Source organism: Theropithecus gelada, chromosome 2 (assembly GCF_003255815.1).
Source record: "Theropithecus gelada isolate Dixy chromosome 2, Tgel_1.0, whole genome shotgun sequence".
Classification (NCBI taxonomy): Eukaryota; Metazoa; Chordata; class Mammalia; order Primates; family Cercopithecidae; genus Theropithecus; species Theropithecus gelada.
The window spans coordinates 189261941-189277997 of NC_037669.1; the positions used below are offsets into that span (position 1 = coordinate 189261941).

The 16057-nt window shown below is 46.4% G+C and overlaps 1 protein-coding gene across 1 annotated transcript in view; it reads right to left on the minus strand.

Annotated features, from left to right (window-relative positions):
- Positions 1 to 15831, minus strand: part of MB21D2 (Mab-21 domain containing 2) — a 119391-nt gene extending 103560 nt beyond the window's left edge. The window contains exon 1 of the mRNA XM_025377840.1: positions 15291 to 15831. Coding sequence (XP_025233625.1) covers positions 15291 to 15501 — 211 coding nt within the window. The 5' untranslated portion in view covers positions 15502 to 15831. The remainder of the gene's footprint in view (positions 1 to 15290) is intronic.
- Between the last annotated feature and the right edge of the window lie 226 nt (positions 15832 to 16057).

Sequence of the window (16057 nt, forward strand, 5' to 3'; positions counted from 1 at the left end):
GGATTAATAATTCTAAGAAGTTGGGGCCGGGCGTGGTGGCTCACGCCTGTAATCCCAGCACTTTGGGAGGCCGAGGCGGGCGGATCACGAGGTCAGGAGATCGAGACCATCCTGGCTAACATGGTGAAACCCCGTCTCTACTAAAAATGCAAAAAATTAGCCGGGCGAAGCGGCGGGCGCCTGTAGTCCCAGCTACTTGGGAGGCTGAGGCAGGAGAATGGCGTGAACCCGGGAGGCGGAGCTTGCAGTGAGCCGAGATCGCGCCACTGCACTCCAGCCTGGGCGACTAAGCGAGACTCTGTCTCAAAAAAAAAAAAAAAAAAAAAAAAAAAGAAGTTGGAACGTTGCCTAGCAAACAGGAGGGAAGAGTTTCTCAATTTCATCATTCTCATCACTACCATCACTGTTTGACCTTGAGCAAGTCACTGTTCACTAGGGGTTAAGTTTCTCCATCAGTAAAACGATGGGGTGGATGAGCTGATCTCAGAAAGATTCCCACTAGCTTAACTCCTCTCTAATTCTCTGAATCCTATTACAACACCCTAAATCCTCCTAAGCCCTAAGCCCAGCCACAGGGAGTGAAGGTTATGCGGGTTCTTTCAGGTCTCGAGGAGGTGGTTCAGCCCATGCAGCTGCAACTCCTCCCAGCCACAGGCTGGTCCCACAGTCCAGAGTCCAGCCCGCCAGCCTTGCTCATTATAGATACTAATTGTTCAGAGATCAAAATAGTCATCATGCTATTCAAAGCTGTGGAAACAGCACAGGCATAAGAAAAGGTCACACTTTAGAGGAAAGAAACCAGAGAGAAAGACACGAGGAACAAATCAAAAGACCAAAGCAAACACGACAGACCAAAAATACACCTTGCCTATGAGGCTATTTATGTAGCATCCTTCCTCTAATAGCAATTAAGAGAACTTCAAACTACAGGGTGGCTTTGTAACAGGGGAAGTTTTCCCTACCTTGAAGTACAGCCCTCTCGAGGTGACTTCCCTTGTCTTCAAAGTCAGTAGAATCTTCCCTGGGGCACAAATGCTACGAAGCCAACTGTCTTGGGTACAAGTATCTTTCTTAGAAAGCATTACTTACTTCACATTCACTTAACCTCCATTCTGCCCAAAAGTAAAGGCAGTGTTCAGGATGATCGTGTCCCCTCTTCTTTTTGGCCCTCAGTTTCCATGTCTATAAAAGGAGGAGGGAGGAAGTCAAGCCACCTAATTTTCAAGTTTCCGGGCAGCATTAAAATTATAAGAATCTGTCCATGATTGGTACTTTGCATGGTAAGAGGTTTTGTTTTGCTTTTTCAAATGAAGTTTTGAAAAAAAACTTTAGTTATTTGTCAATTTCTGCCTGAAGCTAGACTTGTTGGGTTAAATCCTCACTCTACTAGTAGCTCTGTGACTTTGGGCAAATTACTTAACCTCTCTGTGTTTCAGATTTCCCATCAGTAAAATAAGGATAATAGTACTGATAGAGTTTGGATATTTGCTCTCCTAACAACTGGTATCTCCTGTTGAAACATAATCCTCAGCATCAGAGGCGGGGCCTGGTGGGAGGTGTTGGGATCATGGGGCAGATCTCCAATGAATGGCTTGGGCCACACCCTTGGTGATAAGCAAGCTCTCACTCTTGAGCTGTTGAGAGATCTGGTCATTTAGAAGTATGGGGGCACCTTTACCCCACTTTTGCTTGCTCCTGCATTCGCCATGTGAAGTGCCTGCTGCCACTTTCCTTCCACCATGATTGGGAACTCTCTGAGCCTTCGCCAGAAGCTGAGGAGATGCCAGCACCATGCTTCCTGTGCCACCTGCAGAACTGTGAGCCAATTAAACCTCGTTTTAAATTACCAGTGTTGGGTATTTCTTCATAGCAATGCAAGAACAGCCTAACACAAGCACCTTCCTCACAGTGTTGGTGTTAGGACAGATTTAGCTAACACACATAAAGTACTTAGAACCACACCTGGAACATAGTTAGCAATATTTTAGTGTGGTTATTATTATTTTCAAACATTTTCCCATTCAAAGAGAAAATGTATTCAGAAGACAGTATGCAAGGACAGACACACACACAGCAGGAAAACTGGCTTCTAGTCATGGTTCTGCCCCAAACTAGCTGTATGCTGTGGATGAACTCCCACCCTTCTCTGGGTCTCAGTTTTCAGAGCAGGCTGCAAAGGCTCTTTCCTGAAAGTATTTCCGATCAGAGGCCATCAGCTGACAGGCAGCGTTCTGTTTCACTTACCGTTCTAAACCCCACGGTGTTTCTTTACAATTCGATTTACTCTCAATACTTAAAACCTGGAGATTTTTCATAAAAATCCAAAACATCCAAAGTTCTATCAGCCCAGACCCTCAGCCCTGGGCCCTTGGCTGTAGTTCTTAAAGTGTAGTCCCTCAACCAGCAGCGGCTGCATCACCTGGAAACTCATCAGAAATGCAAATTCTCAGGCTCTGTTACAGAATCAGAAACTGTGGAAGTGGGGCCTGGCCATCTGCGTTTCAACAAGCAGGACACTGATCCACACTGACGTTCCAGAACCACTGCAGTGGAGGAACAACGGGCAGGTGTTGAAGGGCAGGGGCCCCATCACACAACAGGGACAAGAGGTGATCTCCTTTTACCAACTTCCCCTGCCTCCCTGGCATCCCGACTCTTACCGAGGAGTCGGCATTTACTGAGCCACCCACCACTCATCTTCCTTACCATCCAGTCCCTGGGCGGTCTTGGGCTCAGCAGCTCTGACCTAGGTGGACCATCTCTTCTCACAACAGGGTAATGAGCCCGCAGGCACCATATGCCCGTAGAATTGAGTTGTTCCAAATCAAAACTGTATGAAATGCAGGCTGTGCACACCAAGGGCACAGTTGAAAGAACAAACTGTTGAGTTGCCTTTATTAATCACAACACAATCCGCGCAAGCAGCTGCTATGAAGAACAGCTGCAGCTGCTAAAAGGGTGATCTGGAAGCAGCCTGAAACAGCGCTCACGGTTGAATGCCCATCAGGCACAGGCAGACTTGCAGTCTGCTGGCTTAGTTCTTCCTCCTGAGCCTTACTCAGTGCCTTTCTCCAGACCAGAAATCATCCCCTTTCCATTCCTTGTGACAGGGTGGGATGGGGTAGAAAAGGTTTTGTTTTGTGTTTAAATTATTGCCAGCTTGGGCAATGTGGCGAGACCCTGTCTCTGCAAAATATTTAAAAATTAGTCAGGCGTGACCGGGCGCAGTGGCTCACGCCTGTAATCCCAGCACTTTGGGAGGCCGAGGTGGGTGGATCACGAGGCCAGGAGTTCAAGACCAGCCTGACCAACATGGTGAAACCCCGTCTATACTAAAAATACAATAATTAGCCAGGGGTGGTGGCGGGCGCCTGTAATGACAGTTACTCGGGAGGCGGAGGCAGGAGAATTGCTTGAACCTGGGAGGTAGAGGTTACAGTGAGCTGAGATCATGACATTGCACTTCAGCCTGGGTGACAGAACAAGCCCTGTCTCAAAAAAAGAAAGAAAAGAAAAGAAAAGGAGAAAAGAAAAGGGAAAATAAAAGAAAAGATTAGCCAGGCGTGGAGGCGGGTGCCTCCAGTGCCGGCCACTCAGGAGACTGAGGTGGGAAAATTGCTTTAGCCCAGAAGGTTGAGGCTGCAGTGAGCTGAGATCGCGCCACTGCACTCCAGCCTGGGTGACAGGGCAAGCCCTGTCTCAAAAAGAAGAAAAAGGAAAGAAAAGGAAATGAAAAGAAAAGAAAAATTATTGTAATATGAAGAATGAGGTGAGTTTCAAAGGATTTGAGTTTGATCCCACCTCCACCATTTAGTGACCTTGAATGAGTTACTCAAGTTCTCTTGCTTATCATTTCTTCCTGTGTTAAAATAGATACAATAATAATACCTCCTAGGGTTGCTGTGAGAAATAAATCAAATCAGATTATACATATGAAAGTATTTTGTAAATTGGGGAGGACTAGATAAAAATAGAGGCCTATCAGCATCATCCCATGAAAACTGCAGTTTGAACCATAAATCATCAAATGTAGAAGTCACTGTTTCTGGCCTAGGACTATCAAAGGTAAAATCTGAGAATCACAAGGCTACAGAGGGCCTTCTGAGGACTTGTAATCCAACTTTTCTACATTCCTCCTATCCACCCCTGCCATCCCTGAATGCTATTAACAGGAGTCTAGCAAAAGTGTGGTCCCACCTGGAAAACCTTACCCACAGGAAGCTCACTACATGCCAAGGCAGGCAGTCCCACCCCATCAGAGGACTTATCTGAACATAGACCATTCCTCCTTATGGAGACCAAATTAAACTTGCTAAAATTTAAGGCATCTTGAAAGCTCCTTTCAAGTTTACTCCTCACCTCAGGGCCTTTACACCTGCTGTCTGTCTACCTGGAATATACTTCCAGCCAGTCTTCAGATGGCTGCTGCTGCTGCTGCTGCTTCCATTTCAAACGTCTCTGCTTCAGGGAAGCCTTCTCAACCATTCTTCACTCTATCCTACCCAGTTGCTCACCACCATCATATTCTTTGCTTCTTGTTTTTTTACAGCACACACCCCTGTTTACTTGCATGCTTCATTTTGTTAAATCCTCCAGAGAAAAGAAGATCTATGGAGGTAGTGGTCTTGGTTCTCATTCATTACTCTGTGTACTTACACAGTAATTGCACCAATAATTACACTAGCACGTGGCAGGCATGCCAGCATATGTTGAATGAATTTATGAATGAATGAATGCTTAACACTATTCTACACACATTGTAGATATTCAAATAGTAGTTGGAAGAGACAAAAGTCTAAACAAGACTTATACCAACTCCCACTACTGACTTAACTCACAAGTCTTCTTGCGTTAAGGAAAAAATATAAAATATAAACAAATTGAACAGTTCCCATGCCAGCTTTATTCATAGCAGCACTGTCCCTAGTTATCTCTTTATCTTGTGTAGAGTGAATTCATGAAAAGGCACTTAAGTGGATGAAAAACAGATAGCTGTTTCCTGGAAACAGGGCCTCATAGAAGGGCATAATTATGAACAGTTCTTAAAAGAGATTACTCAGCGGGCAAGTACTTACCCAGGTCTATTGTAAACACTGTCACAAGCCCTAAGGACGAGTTGGGCAAGGCCTAAAAATCAGACCTGGGGAATGAATATGTCTATAGGGCTTGTATTTACTCATTCCAGTCTCAGTTAGACTGACCCCCTATATACCCTTGACTCAGGTGGAGAGCGGAGAGGTCCAAAGGGGAATGAAACCTATTATCCTTCCCTTGTCTGCAACTATGGAATCAACCCCCGCAACCCAAGAAAGATGGCGAAGGGTAGAAAAGTCTACAAGCTCTTTCCAGCTGATATACTGACTGTGGCAGAAGACACTGCGGCTGGTTGGAGTCTTGATCTACAACTGATTCTGTGACCTCGAACTCAGTCACATCAGCTCCCGGAGTGTCAGTACTCCCATCTAGAAATGGGGATTAACAGTTCCTCTACAACCTTTCTCAAAGGCCTCACCTAAGGATGATACCGTACCAGATGTGAATATTTATTGTAATCTATAAAGCACTGTGCAAAGGTAAATTGTGATTGATGGCAAATAACAGTAGTTTATAATAATAAAGGATTCCTACAACTTGCATTCCAGATGAACCATCCAAACACTTGGGAGGATGACTGATAAGCACGTCAAATGCCATAATGAGAAAGATAACGTGTGCCCACTGTGCATTCTGGAAAGCCCTGAGTGTGGGCATGCCAGAGGTCCAGAAGTGCCCTAACATGCCTGTGAGGAAACACTGGGGTCCACAAGGAAGGGAACATTCCTATGAGTCATGAGTTGCCGTTTGCTGTTCCCAGTCAACAAGCTACAGCAATCACTACGGACATTTCTTATATTGCCCTAGGATAGGTCTTAAGAAATGTAGAAAAACTTGCCCTGCACCCCTCTACCACATAAGGAGATAAGATCAAGATTTTCTTGATTCCAGAAAACATGATATAGCATTGCTCAATGGATTTTTAAAAATCTTAAAGAGACAAGGTTAGAAAGTGCTAATTTCTCAGAGACTGCAATAAAAAGCTTCACTGGGAAGAGCTCTTTTAAAGAGTGACTCAAGTCACATCACACTTAGTGAGCAACTACTAGGTGCATGACCCCCCGGGTGCTGTAAAGATAAACAAGCCAGGGATTCTTTCCAGCATGGGAAAAAATAGGCTAAGGGCCATAAAAGGGACCAGGCATTAGGCGGAAACACAGGAAAGGTAAATTTTCTTCTTCTCGAAGAGATATAGGAAGGCTTCTGAGTCAAGTGGCATCTGAGCTGGGAGAGAAAAATAAAGCATAGATAAGGTGTCAGAAGGCCATCTGTAGAAGCTGAGACATTTAACTGTTTCTGTGACGTGGATCCTCTCGACAGACTGTAGAAGCCTATAGATTCCTGCGGAGAATAGCATATTTACATGAATATTATAACATCACACAAGATTTCCAAGAAAATCAGTATTAAAATACAAAATGCATTTTAAAGTAAATTTGTGATAGAGTACCATATGTGATTATCAGTGCCTTAAATAATAAAATCTAGCAGCAAGCATAATATCCACCATAATTTCAAAGCAGCAGTAAACATTTTTTGAGATATCTGCAACAACTGTGATGTGAAATAAAGATGCCTGGGATTTCTATTGGCAACAAAAACGTGTGTACCACTAATAACACTATGGTTTCCCACCTTGAAAGAAAAATGCTATAAAGTTAGAGGTTAATACAAATAAAGATGTCCTTTCTCCCCACTCAAGTTCACAGGCTCCATGTCGTTTCCATGGACCCAGGTGAGGGAACTCTGATAGAGAAAAACGGCTCGGCCAGGCACGGTGGCTCATGCCTGTAATCCCAGCACTTTCGGAGGCCGAGATAGGCGGATCATGAGGTCAGGAGATGGAGACCATCCTGGCTAACACGGTGAAACCCCGACTCTACTAAAAACACAAAAACAAAATTAGCCAGGAGCGGGGGCGGCACCTGTAGTCCCAGCTACTCGGGAGGCTGAGGCAGGAGAATGGCGTGAACCCGGGAGGCGGAGCTTGCAGTGAGCCGAGATCGCGCCACCGCACTCCAGCCTGGGCGACAGAGCGAGACTCCGTCTCAAAAAAAAACAAACAAACAAAAAAAAAAACAAAAAATTAGCTAGACATGGTGGCACGCAGCGTAATCCCAGCTATGCCAGACGCTGAGGCAGGAGAATCACTGGAAGCCAGGAGGGGGTGGTTGCAGCGAGCTGAGATTGAGATCGGCCACTGCACTTCAACCCTGAGCGACAGAACAAGACTGTCGAGAGAGAGAGACAGAGAGAGAGAGAGAGAGAGAGAGAGAGAGAGAGAGAGAGAAGAGACAGAAAGACAGAGAGAGAGAGAGAAAGATCTGGCTGTGCTCTCCTGTGGTCCCAGGTACTTGAGGTGCTGAGGCAGGAGGACCGCTTGAGTCCAAGAGGTCGAGGCTACAGTGAGCCGTGATGGTGCCATTGCACTCTGGCCTGGGCAACAGAGTGAGACCTGTCATTCATACATATATACACAAATAACAGAAAGTGCTCTAAGTTCTAGAAATGCATCTTCTTTGGAACAAAAAGAGACGAATGAAAGAAGCTAGGAAAACATCATTCTACAGGTTTCAACTTATAGCTCCTCTTTTAAAATGCAGTAGATGACAGCATATTGATAAATTTACTATTTATAAAAGGGCATGGATCCCATACCATCCCTGTTATGTAAATGTACGCATATGTCTGGGTATAAGCATATGTATAACATAGATGTTTAGAAAAAAATATGCATCAAAATGTTAATAGTGATTAAAGTTTAGGAGTGATTTTACTTTTTCCTTTATATTTTCTATCATTGGAAAATGGGCAAAATTAGGCCCAACATAGGTCAGGAGACTTAGGGTAAAACACATACCACATAGTATAAAACAGAGCTGGTACAATAACTCAGAAATTCCCTTTTCTCATATTTTATATAAAAGCTTTCAGATTCAGAATTGAATGCACCTGAACACATGAAGTACATATAATTATTAACCCCAACTTATATATTTAGAAACTGAGGCTTAAAGTCTGAGTGACTTGCCCAACGTCACACAGCAAATACTAATAATTGCAGATTCAGAGGTAAAATCTGAGTCTCCTGGCCCTCCTGAGCGCAGGATATTGTCCTTGTTAAAAACCAGGGCTTTGTATTCATCCTGACCCTGGTTAAGTCCCACCTATGCCACTCACTTGCTGGTAAACTTAGAGGAATTCCTGTATTTTCCTAATTCTAGGCTTCACCACAGTTTTTTTTTTCCACCTCAAAGTGTAACGGTGATGATTAAATGATACAATAATGTAAAGTCCCATGAAAACCTGTGACAGAGTAAACACCCTTGTCTCACTCACTATGCCGCTTTGTCTCTGTCCCAGGTGGAAGAACTGTTATTACTTTCCAGGAGCAGACAGACATTATCTGCTCATTAGGCTCAGTAGCTTGGTTCTACTCTCAAAAGTCAACTGGAATCACGCTCATTGTGCCTAGAACAGAGAATGCAGAACATCAGGCCTAACACGGGACAGGATGTCGAAATGCTGAGCAGCTCATCTGGGGATCTCCAGGGATTTGAACTCAATAGGTCTGAATGGGACCAGAGATTGTGAATTGTTAGAATCTAATATTTCTGTGAATTTAAAAGGGGCTCAGCCTAACTGCGAGCAATGCATTATCCAATGGGTGGCATGACAAGGAATGACAGGAAGATCCAGGACTGTCAACAGTTCTAGGCCTCTTCTCTCACGGATGAAAGGCAGCCACCGCCCAGAACCACGGAAGGGGAATTGAAACCAATCCAAACTAGCACAAAAATCAATGTTTAGAGGGATCCCCTGCCCGGGATACATAATGTTCTCAGAGATAGAACAAGCTTCTGAGATTATCCTGTCCACTCTACAGATGTAGCACGTAAGCGGACACAACTCTCGCGAACTTCCCAGGCACTTGGAGGCCCATGAAACACCAATGCATGATAAATTCCCACGGTAAATCCTGCTGGGGGAATTCATGAGGGGAAAAGCAGCAATCAAACACTGGAAAGGTAGGGCTTCAAAATTACCCACTCTGGCGATGTGGAAAGTGCCTAAAACTATGGTAGGTCCAGGAGCACCACACCGTGGTTTACATCTTTGAAGTGGCCACATGGCACTTACTGGCCTGGGAAGAGAAACAGCCAGCAAAATATCCTGCTAGAGTTGGTGGGCAAAGGAAACAGGGGAAGGGTCCCTAAAGGCCCTTATGAATTTCTCAAATTTTTGCTCACCATTTTATCCTCAGAACCCTGCATGCTGATTGGCAAACACTATTACATTCCTTATTTGTCAGATGGGTGGAAAAAAAAAAAAAAAAAAAACCAGAGGGAGAGAAAGAGGTACAGACAGGAAGACAAAAAGAAATTATCTCAGGTGGGACATGGTGGCTCACACCTGTAATCCCAGCACTTTGGGAGGCCAAGGCAGGTGGATCACTTGAGGTCAGGAGTTCAAGACCAGCCTGGCCAACATGGTGAAACCCCATGTCTACTAAAAGTACAAAAGTTAGCCAGGCATAGTGGTGGGCACCTATAATCCCAGCTACTCGGGAGGCTGAGCAGGAGAATCGACTGAACCCAAGAGGCAGAGGTTGCAGTGAGCCAAGATCGTGCCACTGCACTCCAGCCTGGGCAACAAGCGCGAAACTCTATCTCAAAATAAAAGAAATTATCTTTGCTCCTCCAGGCTAGGCAGGCTACTGAGTGTAGTATGTCTCACCCAAAAGTGATGGAAACCAATTGCTACTACAGTAAAAGGAACATGAGCCTCTGAGTTAGGAATAACTGGATTCAATCTCAAACTCTGAATTATCTTGGCCTAAGTTCTTGACTTCTTTCTTTGAGCCTCACCATTTCATCTTTAAAAGGGGATAATAACACCTATTTCACTTCCAAAATAGTCATGATACTTACACTTACACAGTTGTGGAAAAAAGATTACATGAGCTAATGGATTTAGGCAAAGTAGCTAGCACCACGGTCAGCACATAGTACAAGCCAATATCCTCCTGGGCTACCCTAATTGTACTCCAAAGTTCTTTCAGATGTCAAGCTGCAGAAATAATTCCAATTTAAGCACTGGATTTTCTAAGAAAGTACATTTTTATCCCAGAACTCTGGGAGGTCGAAGGAGGTGGATCGCTTGAACTCAGGGGTGTGAGACCAGCCTGAGCAACACAGCAAACCAAAAATACAAAAAAAGTAGCTGGGCACAGTGGCTCACGCCTGTGATCCCAGCACTTTGGGAGGCTGAGACGGGCAGATCACCTGAGGTCAGGAGTTCGAGACCAGCCTGACCAACATGGAGAAATCCCGTCTCCACTAAAAAATACAACATTAGGCCGGGCGCGGTGGCTCAAGCCTGTAATCCCAGCACTTTGGGAGGCCGAGACGGGCGGATCACGAGGTCAGGAGATCGAGACCATCCTGGCTAACACGGTGAAACCCCGTCTCTACTAAAAAATACAAAAAACTAGCTGGGCGAGGTGGCGGGCGCCTGTAGTCCCAGCTACTCGGGAGGCTGAGGCAGGAGAATGGCGTAAACCCAGGAGGCGGAGCTTGCAGTGAGCTGAGATCCGGCCACTGCACTCCAGCCTGGGCGGCAGAGCGAGACTCTGTCTCAAAAAAAAAAAAAAAAAAAAATACAACATTAACCAGGTGTGGTGGTGCATGCCTGTAATCCCAGCTACTTGGGAGGCTGAGGCAAGAGAATCGCTTGAACCCCAGGGGCGGAGGTTGCAGTGAGCTGAGAGTGTACTACGGCACTCCAGCCTGGGCAACAAGAGACTCTGTCTCCAAAAAAAAAAAAAAAAAAAAAAAAAATAGCCAGTTGTCCTAGCTACTTGGGAGGCTGAGGTGGGAGGATCACTTGAGCCTGGAAAGTAGAAATTGCAGTGAACTGAGATTGCACCACTGCACTCCAGCCTGGGTGACAGAACGAGACCCTGCCTCAGATAAATAATCAAATAAATAAATAAACATTTCTTTAAATAATAAACTCATGTATGTATTTTTAGTTAGTAAAGTAATTTCACATTCTGACATAACAGTTCTGAAATACAATGCATTACTGTTATCCATGTTTAATAAATGAAAAAACTGGCCAGGCATAGTGGCTCATGCCTGTAATCGCAGCACTTTGGGAGGCCGAGCCAGGAGGATCACTTGAGGCCAGGATTTTGAGACCAGCCTGGGCAACACAGTGAGACTCCATCTATACAAAAATTAAAAAAAATAAAAAATTAGCTGGGCATGGTGGTACACACCTCCAGTCCTAGCCACTAGGGAGGTTGAGGCAGGAAGATCGTTTACGCCTAGGAATTTGAGGCTGCAGTGAGCCATGATCATACTATTGCACTCCAGGCTAGGAAGTGGAGCAAGATCCTGTCTCACAAAAGAGAGAGAGAATACTAAAACCACACAGCCAACAAGAGGCAGACTGGGAATGGAACTATAGATTTTAACATTTTATTATAATTACTATGATTTTCTCAATCAAAAATTCAAATAGGAGATCTTATTATAGAATACTTGAACTCAGACTGTTCCAGAAATCTACTTACATTATGCTAAAACGTATAGCTAAAATCAGAAACAAAATCCTGAAAGAAGTGATTTTTTAAACAAAGCCTCTCCTCTGGATTTTATGCATCTATTGTTAATAGTCTCAAGTAAGAGAAGAGGAACACGTCTTAGAGTAAGGCTGATCTGAGTTTTAGCAGCATCTCTACCATTTATTAGCTACGTGACCCTGGATATCCAGTTTCTTGACCCCACTAGATTTCAGTATCTTCATCTATGTAATGGGAAAGCAATACCTCCTGAAAAGTCTATGTGAGGGTCCTGGCCCTAAGAAGACAATTAGTAAATGATTAACTACCGTAAAAATCATGCCATGGTACCGACCACTTGGTCTGTAGGTTAGGTGACGGCTTGTCTCTTTCTTGCCTTCTCCAGCATTTGCATACCCCCTGTGCTGCATCTGTTCAATGGGGACACAAACCAGTCTCCATCCAGCCTCACCAGGGAATGAAGATAACAAAAGAGCTGGCGGAGACATTATGCAAATACCAAATATTATTAAAACATTAATGAACTCTGGCAATTTCCCTGAATTTTGATAAATGGTGTTTATTATGCACTGCCAGCCTCTCGCACAGTCTGGGCTCTCAAATATTAACTAGCTAATAACACCAATCATTCTCCTGAAAGACCAAGGTATAGAGGAATAAGAAGTGAATCTAGACAATGGCAGCTAACACCTGCCTCCAAAAAAAATCAGAATCTCTACAAACAGAGAGCATCAGGACAGATCCCAGAGACCAGAGTGACCACCAACAGGCTCAGATCAACCCCACAGCTTGTGCGGAACCCTGCTTTGATAAGACAGTGGAGTGCCTTGGTGTTGACAGGTCATTGATTACGACAGCTGCCTACCACCTCCTTGCTCTTCAGTGTAAAATTCCTCCAAACGAGACAAAATGAAAAGGATCTGTGAAGCTGGAGGGGCTTCAGACTTGGCTAACAATCTTACAGAAAGAGAGTAACATGCCTCACCCCTGCCAACTGCCTGAAACATGAGGCAGTATTTTTCTCAGCTCCACTAAAGAGGCTTGCACCCAATTCATGGTTGGCCACTTCATTCTGCGTGAGGGGATAATATTTGTAAGCTGCTAACAATCCTCAGGTGCAGCTCAGATACAGAACAAAGCCTAGAGGACTTGCCCCCCACAACTCCCTGAAATGAGGGCCTGGTGCCACCCAAGTGACACCTTAACAAGCTAGGGGTCATTAAGAGACTTCATTTGCATATTCATTAAAGAACCAAGGCTGTGGCAAGTGAAACAAAGTGTACAAAAAAATGATTTTGTTCTTTAAGCCAAGCCAAAATCTGCTTTAGAAAAAGTAAATCCACATAGGAACCCTTGCTGCCGCCAAACCTCCACTTGTCTAGAGCAGCCAGCAACTCATTAAAGGAAAGCAAGGAACTCGCAAATGAATGCAGCACCACACACAGGCAAGCTCATTTCGCCATCTGCCTTCTAGTGTCCAGAGGGGCAAAAGGCTTAAATGACATTCTCCTGGCTTTTCTCTCCTGTAGGTGGAAATGCTAAATTCCCAGGGGGCAAGAAAGACTGCTTGCAAGGTCAACTGGGTAAAAAGGAATAGAAGCAAATCTAGTTTGCCTGTCAACACAATGCCACCCATGGCATTAAACACATGCAAAAATTAAGCACCCTAGAATAATTTACTTCTTTATATTTGGATAAAAGCTTTGCTGACTCAGTGTATCAGCTATGGAGTTAAGCACAGAAGTTCCTAATGAGCCAGGCACTTAAACTTACCCTCCCTACATTATCCCATTTCCTGACCTATGACACCTATGACTACCCTAACTGGTGGTGACCCAGTACCTTCTTCTAGTAAATGACCTACGCAAGTGACGTCAGAAATGATCTGGGGCTGTATCAACACAATGGCAGACTTCCATTATTTGTGCCACAGAGAAAAGCTATGATTGACTAAACAACTTAAATACCTGCCCTCAGCCTTCTGTGTGTGTCCCCACCTTCCCGACAATCACTATGTTGGCTTTTGGCTTTGTAAGCATTTTAGGCTTCCCTCTGGAAGCTCACTCCTACCAGGTTATGAATTTAAATATATATACATATATATATTTAATTCATCTATTCATCTAAATAGTTGAACGGTCGAATCTGTCAATAAAAAGAGTTTTTCAACCCCATACGCAACGTAGGATACACTTGGAGAGTGCGGCGCAAAAGGTAAAAACCATCCTAGAGTTTTAACATGTTTCATCCAACTTCCCAACGCGTGAACAACTACCAGCCGACACAGACACGTTCAGTCTGTATTACCCCCTCCTTGGGCAGTGAGGAAGAAGAAAACCTAGAAGGAAAAACGTATCCCAGGATAGAAGCAGCAACAGCCGACTGAAACCCAAGTAGACTGCAGGAGAAATAGAAAAGCCCTGTTTTCCTCTGTGGCCAAAAGACCTTTTCCAATCAAATGTTTCAACACCCGGAAAAGTGGCTGATCTATTTGTAGAGAACACACAGAGACGAGCGTTAGAGCAGCACTACCCTGGAGTACCAGTTCTGCGGAATGTTGACCGCGGGCCACGCACCGCATGACAGCCACGGATCCACTGGCGGAGCCGCAAGCTACAACCCAGGCGCCTGGCAAACTCACACTACACCTCAGTAGCAATAATCCCAACGGCAGGACACCTGGGGAGGGTGGGCTCGGTCTCCCGGGCCTGGCTCAATTATGTTCCTTTACACAGCATTCAATCATGTTTCAGGAGCCGTAGGTGAGGGGCTGGAGGTGGGAGTGGGGGGCACATTTTCTAGCCCCCGACGTCTCCGGGGTTGGAAATTCTGGGCACCTCCGTCGGTCAGCGCTAAGACAATACACAAAGAGCAGGCAACCGGCCCTCCTCTGCAGCCAGAGCTCGGCGCCCGGTCACAGAAGAGCTGGGAATTAGGAATTCCGAGCTCAGCGAGAGCCCCGGAGAAGCACCGGAAATGCTTCGGAACGCTTTAAAGGGAAGTCAATTTGCAAATCAAAGTTGCAGGAACTCCGGACGCCCAGACTACTTCAGCGGGTTACTCGGGAACACCCAACAAGTTTGGCCACCGGGGGCTCGGCATGACAGCGCCGCGCCGCGAGACGAGAGAAGCAACTTGTCGCTCGGGCGCCAAGCCAGAGCCCTGAGCCGTCTCCGCTCCCCAGCTCGGGAGAGCACCCAAGAGCCGGCGTCGGGAAGGCGCAGGTCCCTGCCTCCGGCAGCCAAATCCCTCGAGTGAAGGCACCTCAGGGGCTCACCTGGACCGCACTCGCTCCCAGGGGCTTCCCCCAACAGTGCAAAGCTTCACCGCGAACGCCTCACCTGCCTGCCAGCCCCCGGTGGCGGAGAAATTAACAAAAGAGCAAGCGAACAGGGGAAAAGGGAGACACGGCGTAAAGTATAGTAAGGAGGAGAGGGCAGGCAGCTCGGCTTTCCGCGGAGAAAGAAGAGAGAGGCGGAACGGAGATGGCTTATACCCCAGGCACCGGCTCGGGAAGGAAACCGAGAAGGGAAGAGGTCGAGAAGGGGGAATAGGTTTTCTACTCCGCTTCCCACCACACACATACCTCCCCCTTTTTCCTCCTTACCCAGCATGGAAAAGATGAAATCCTTGGCTGTGTGAATCTCCAGCGCTCTCTGGTCGTCGTATTCCCGCTGGTCGTGCTTCGTAAATTCTTGGATGAGTTTGTTCAATTCCTCCACCCGAGCTCCCGACCTGAAATCCAGCTCCGGGAACGCAGGCTTGTTGTTACAGCCCAGGGAGGCTGCCTTGCTGGCGGTGGGAGCCGCCATCTTCATGCAAAACGCGCCGAGTAGCAGCTCCGCGGCAGCGCAGCACCCACCCCCGCCCCCCACCCCGCCCCCCTGGGCCTCCTCCCCTCGCAGGCTCCCAGGCTTCGGCCCCGGCCCGTGGGCGGGTTGGCGGGCGGGCGTCTGGGCGGGCGGTCCCCAGCTCCGTGCGCTCTGGGCGTGCGAGCTTCGGGAGGAGCTGGACTGCAGCGAGGGTGCGTGTGTGGCCCCGACACCCTTTTCCCGGCCCCACGCCCGCCCCGATGCTGCGCGTCCCTGCCCTGCCCTGGCCCTCGCTGGCAGCAGCAGCAACAGCGGTCGTAGAGCCAACCGGAGCCTCCCCCCGAGCGAGGAAAGTGAAGTGGAAACAATGTGAAATTCACCAGCTCTGAAATCAACAAGCTGCCGGCTCCGGTGTTACGGAGCCAGCACCAGCGTCTCCATTTAAAGGGACAGCGCACCCAGTGGAAAGGAAAATAAATAAATGACAGAGGTCTGCGCGCATATGCCACTTGCCAATCCGTACTTGGGAAGACGCGCGAGGTGTGGATACATTCTTTCTCCA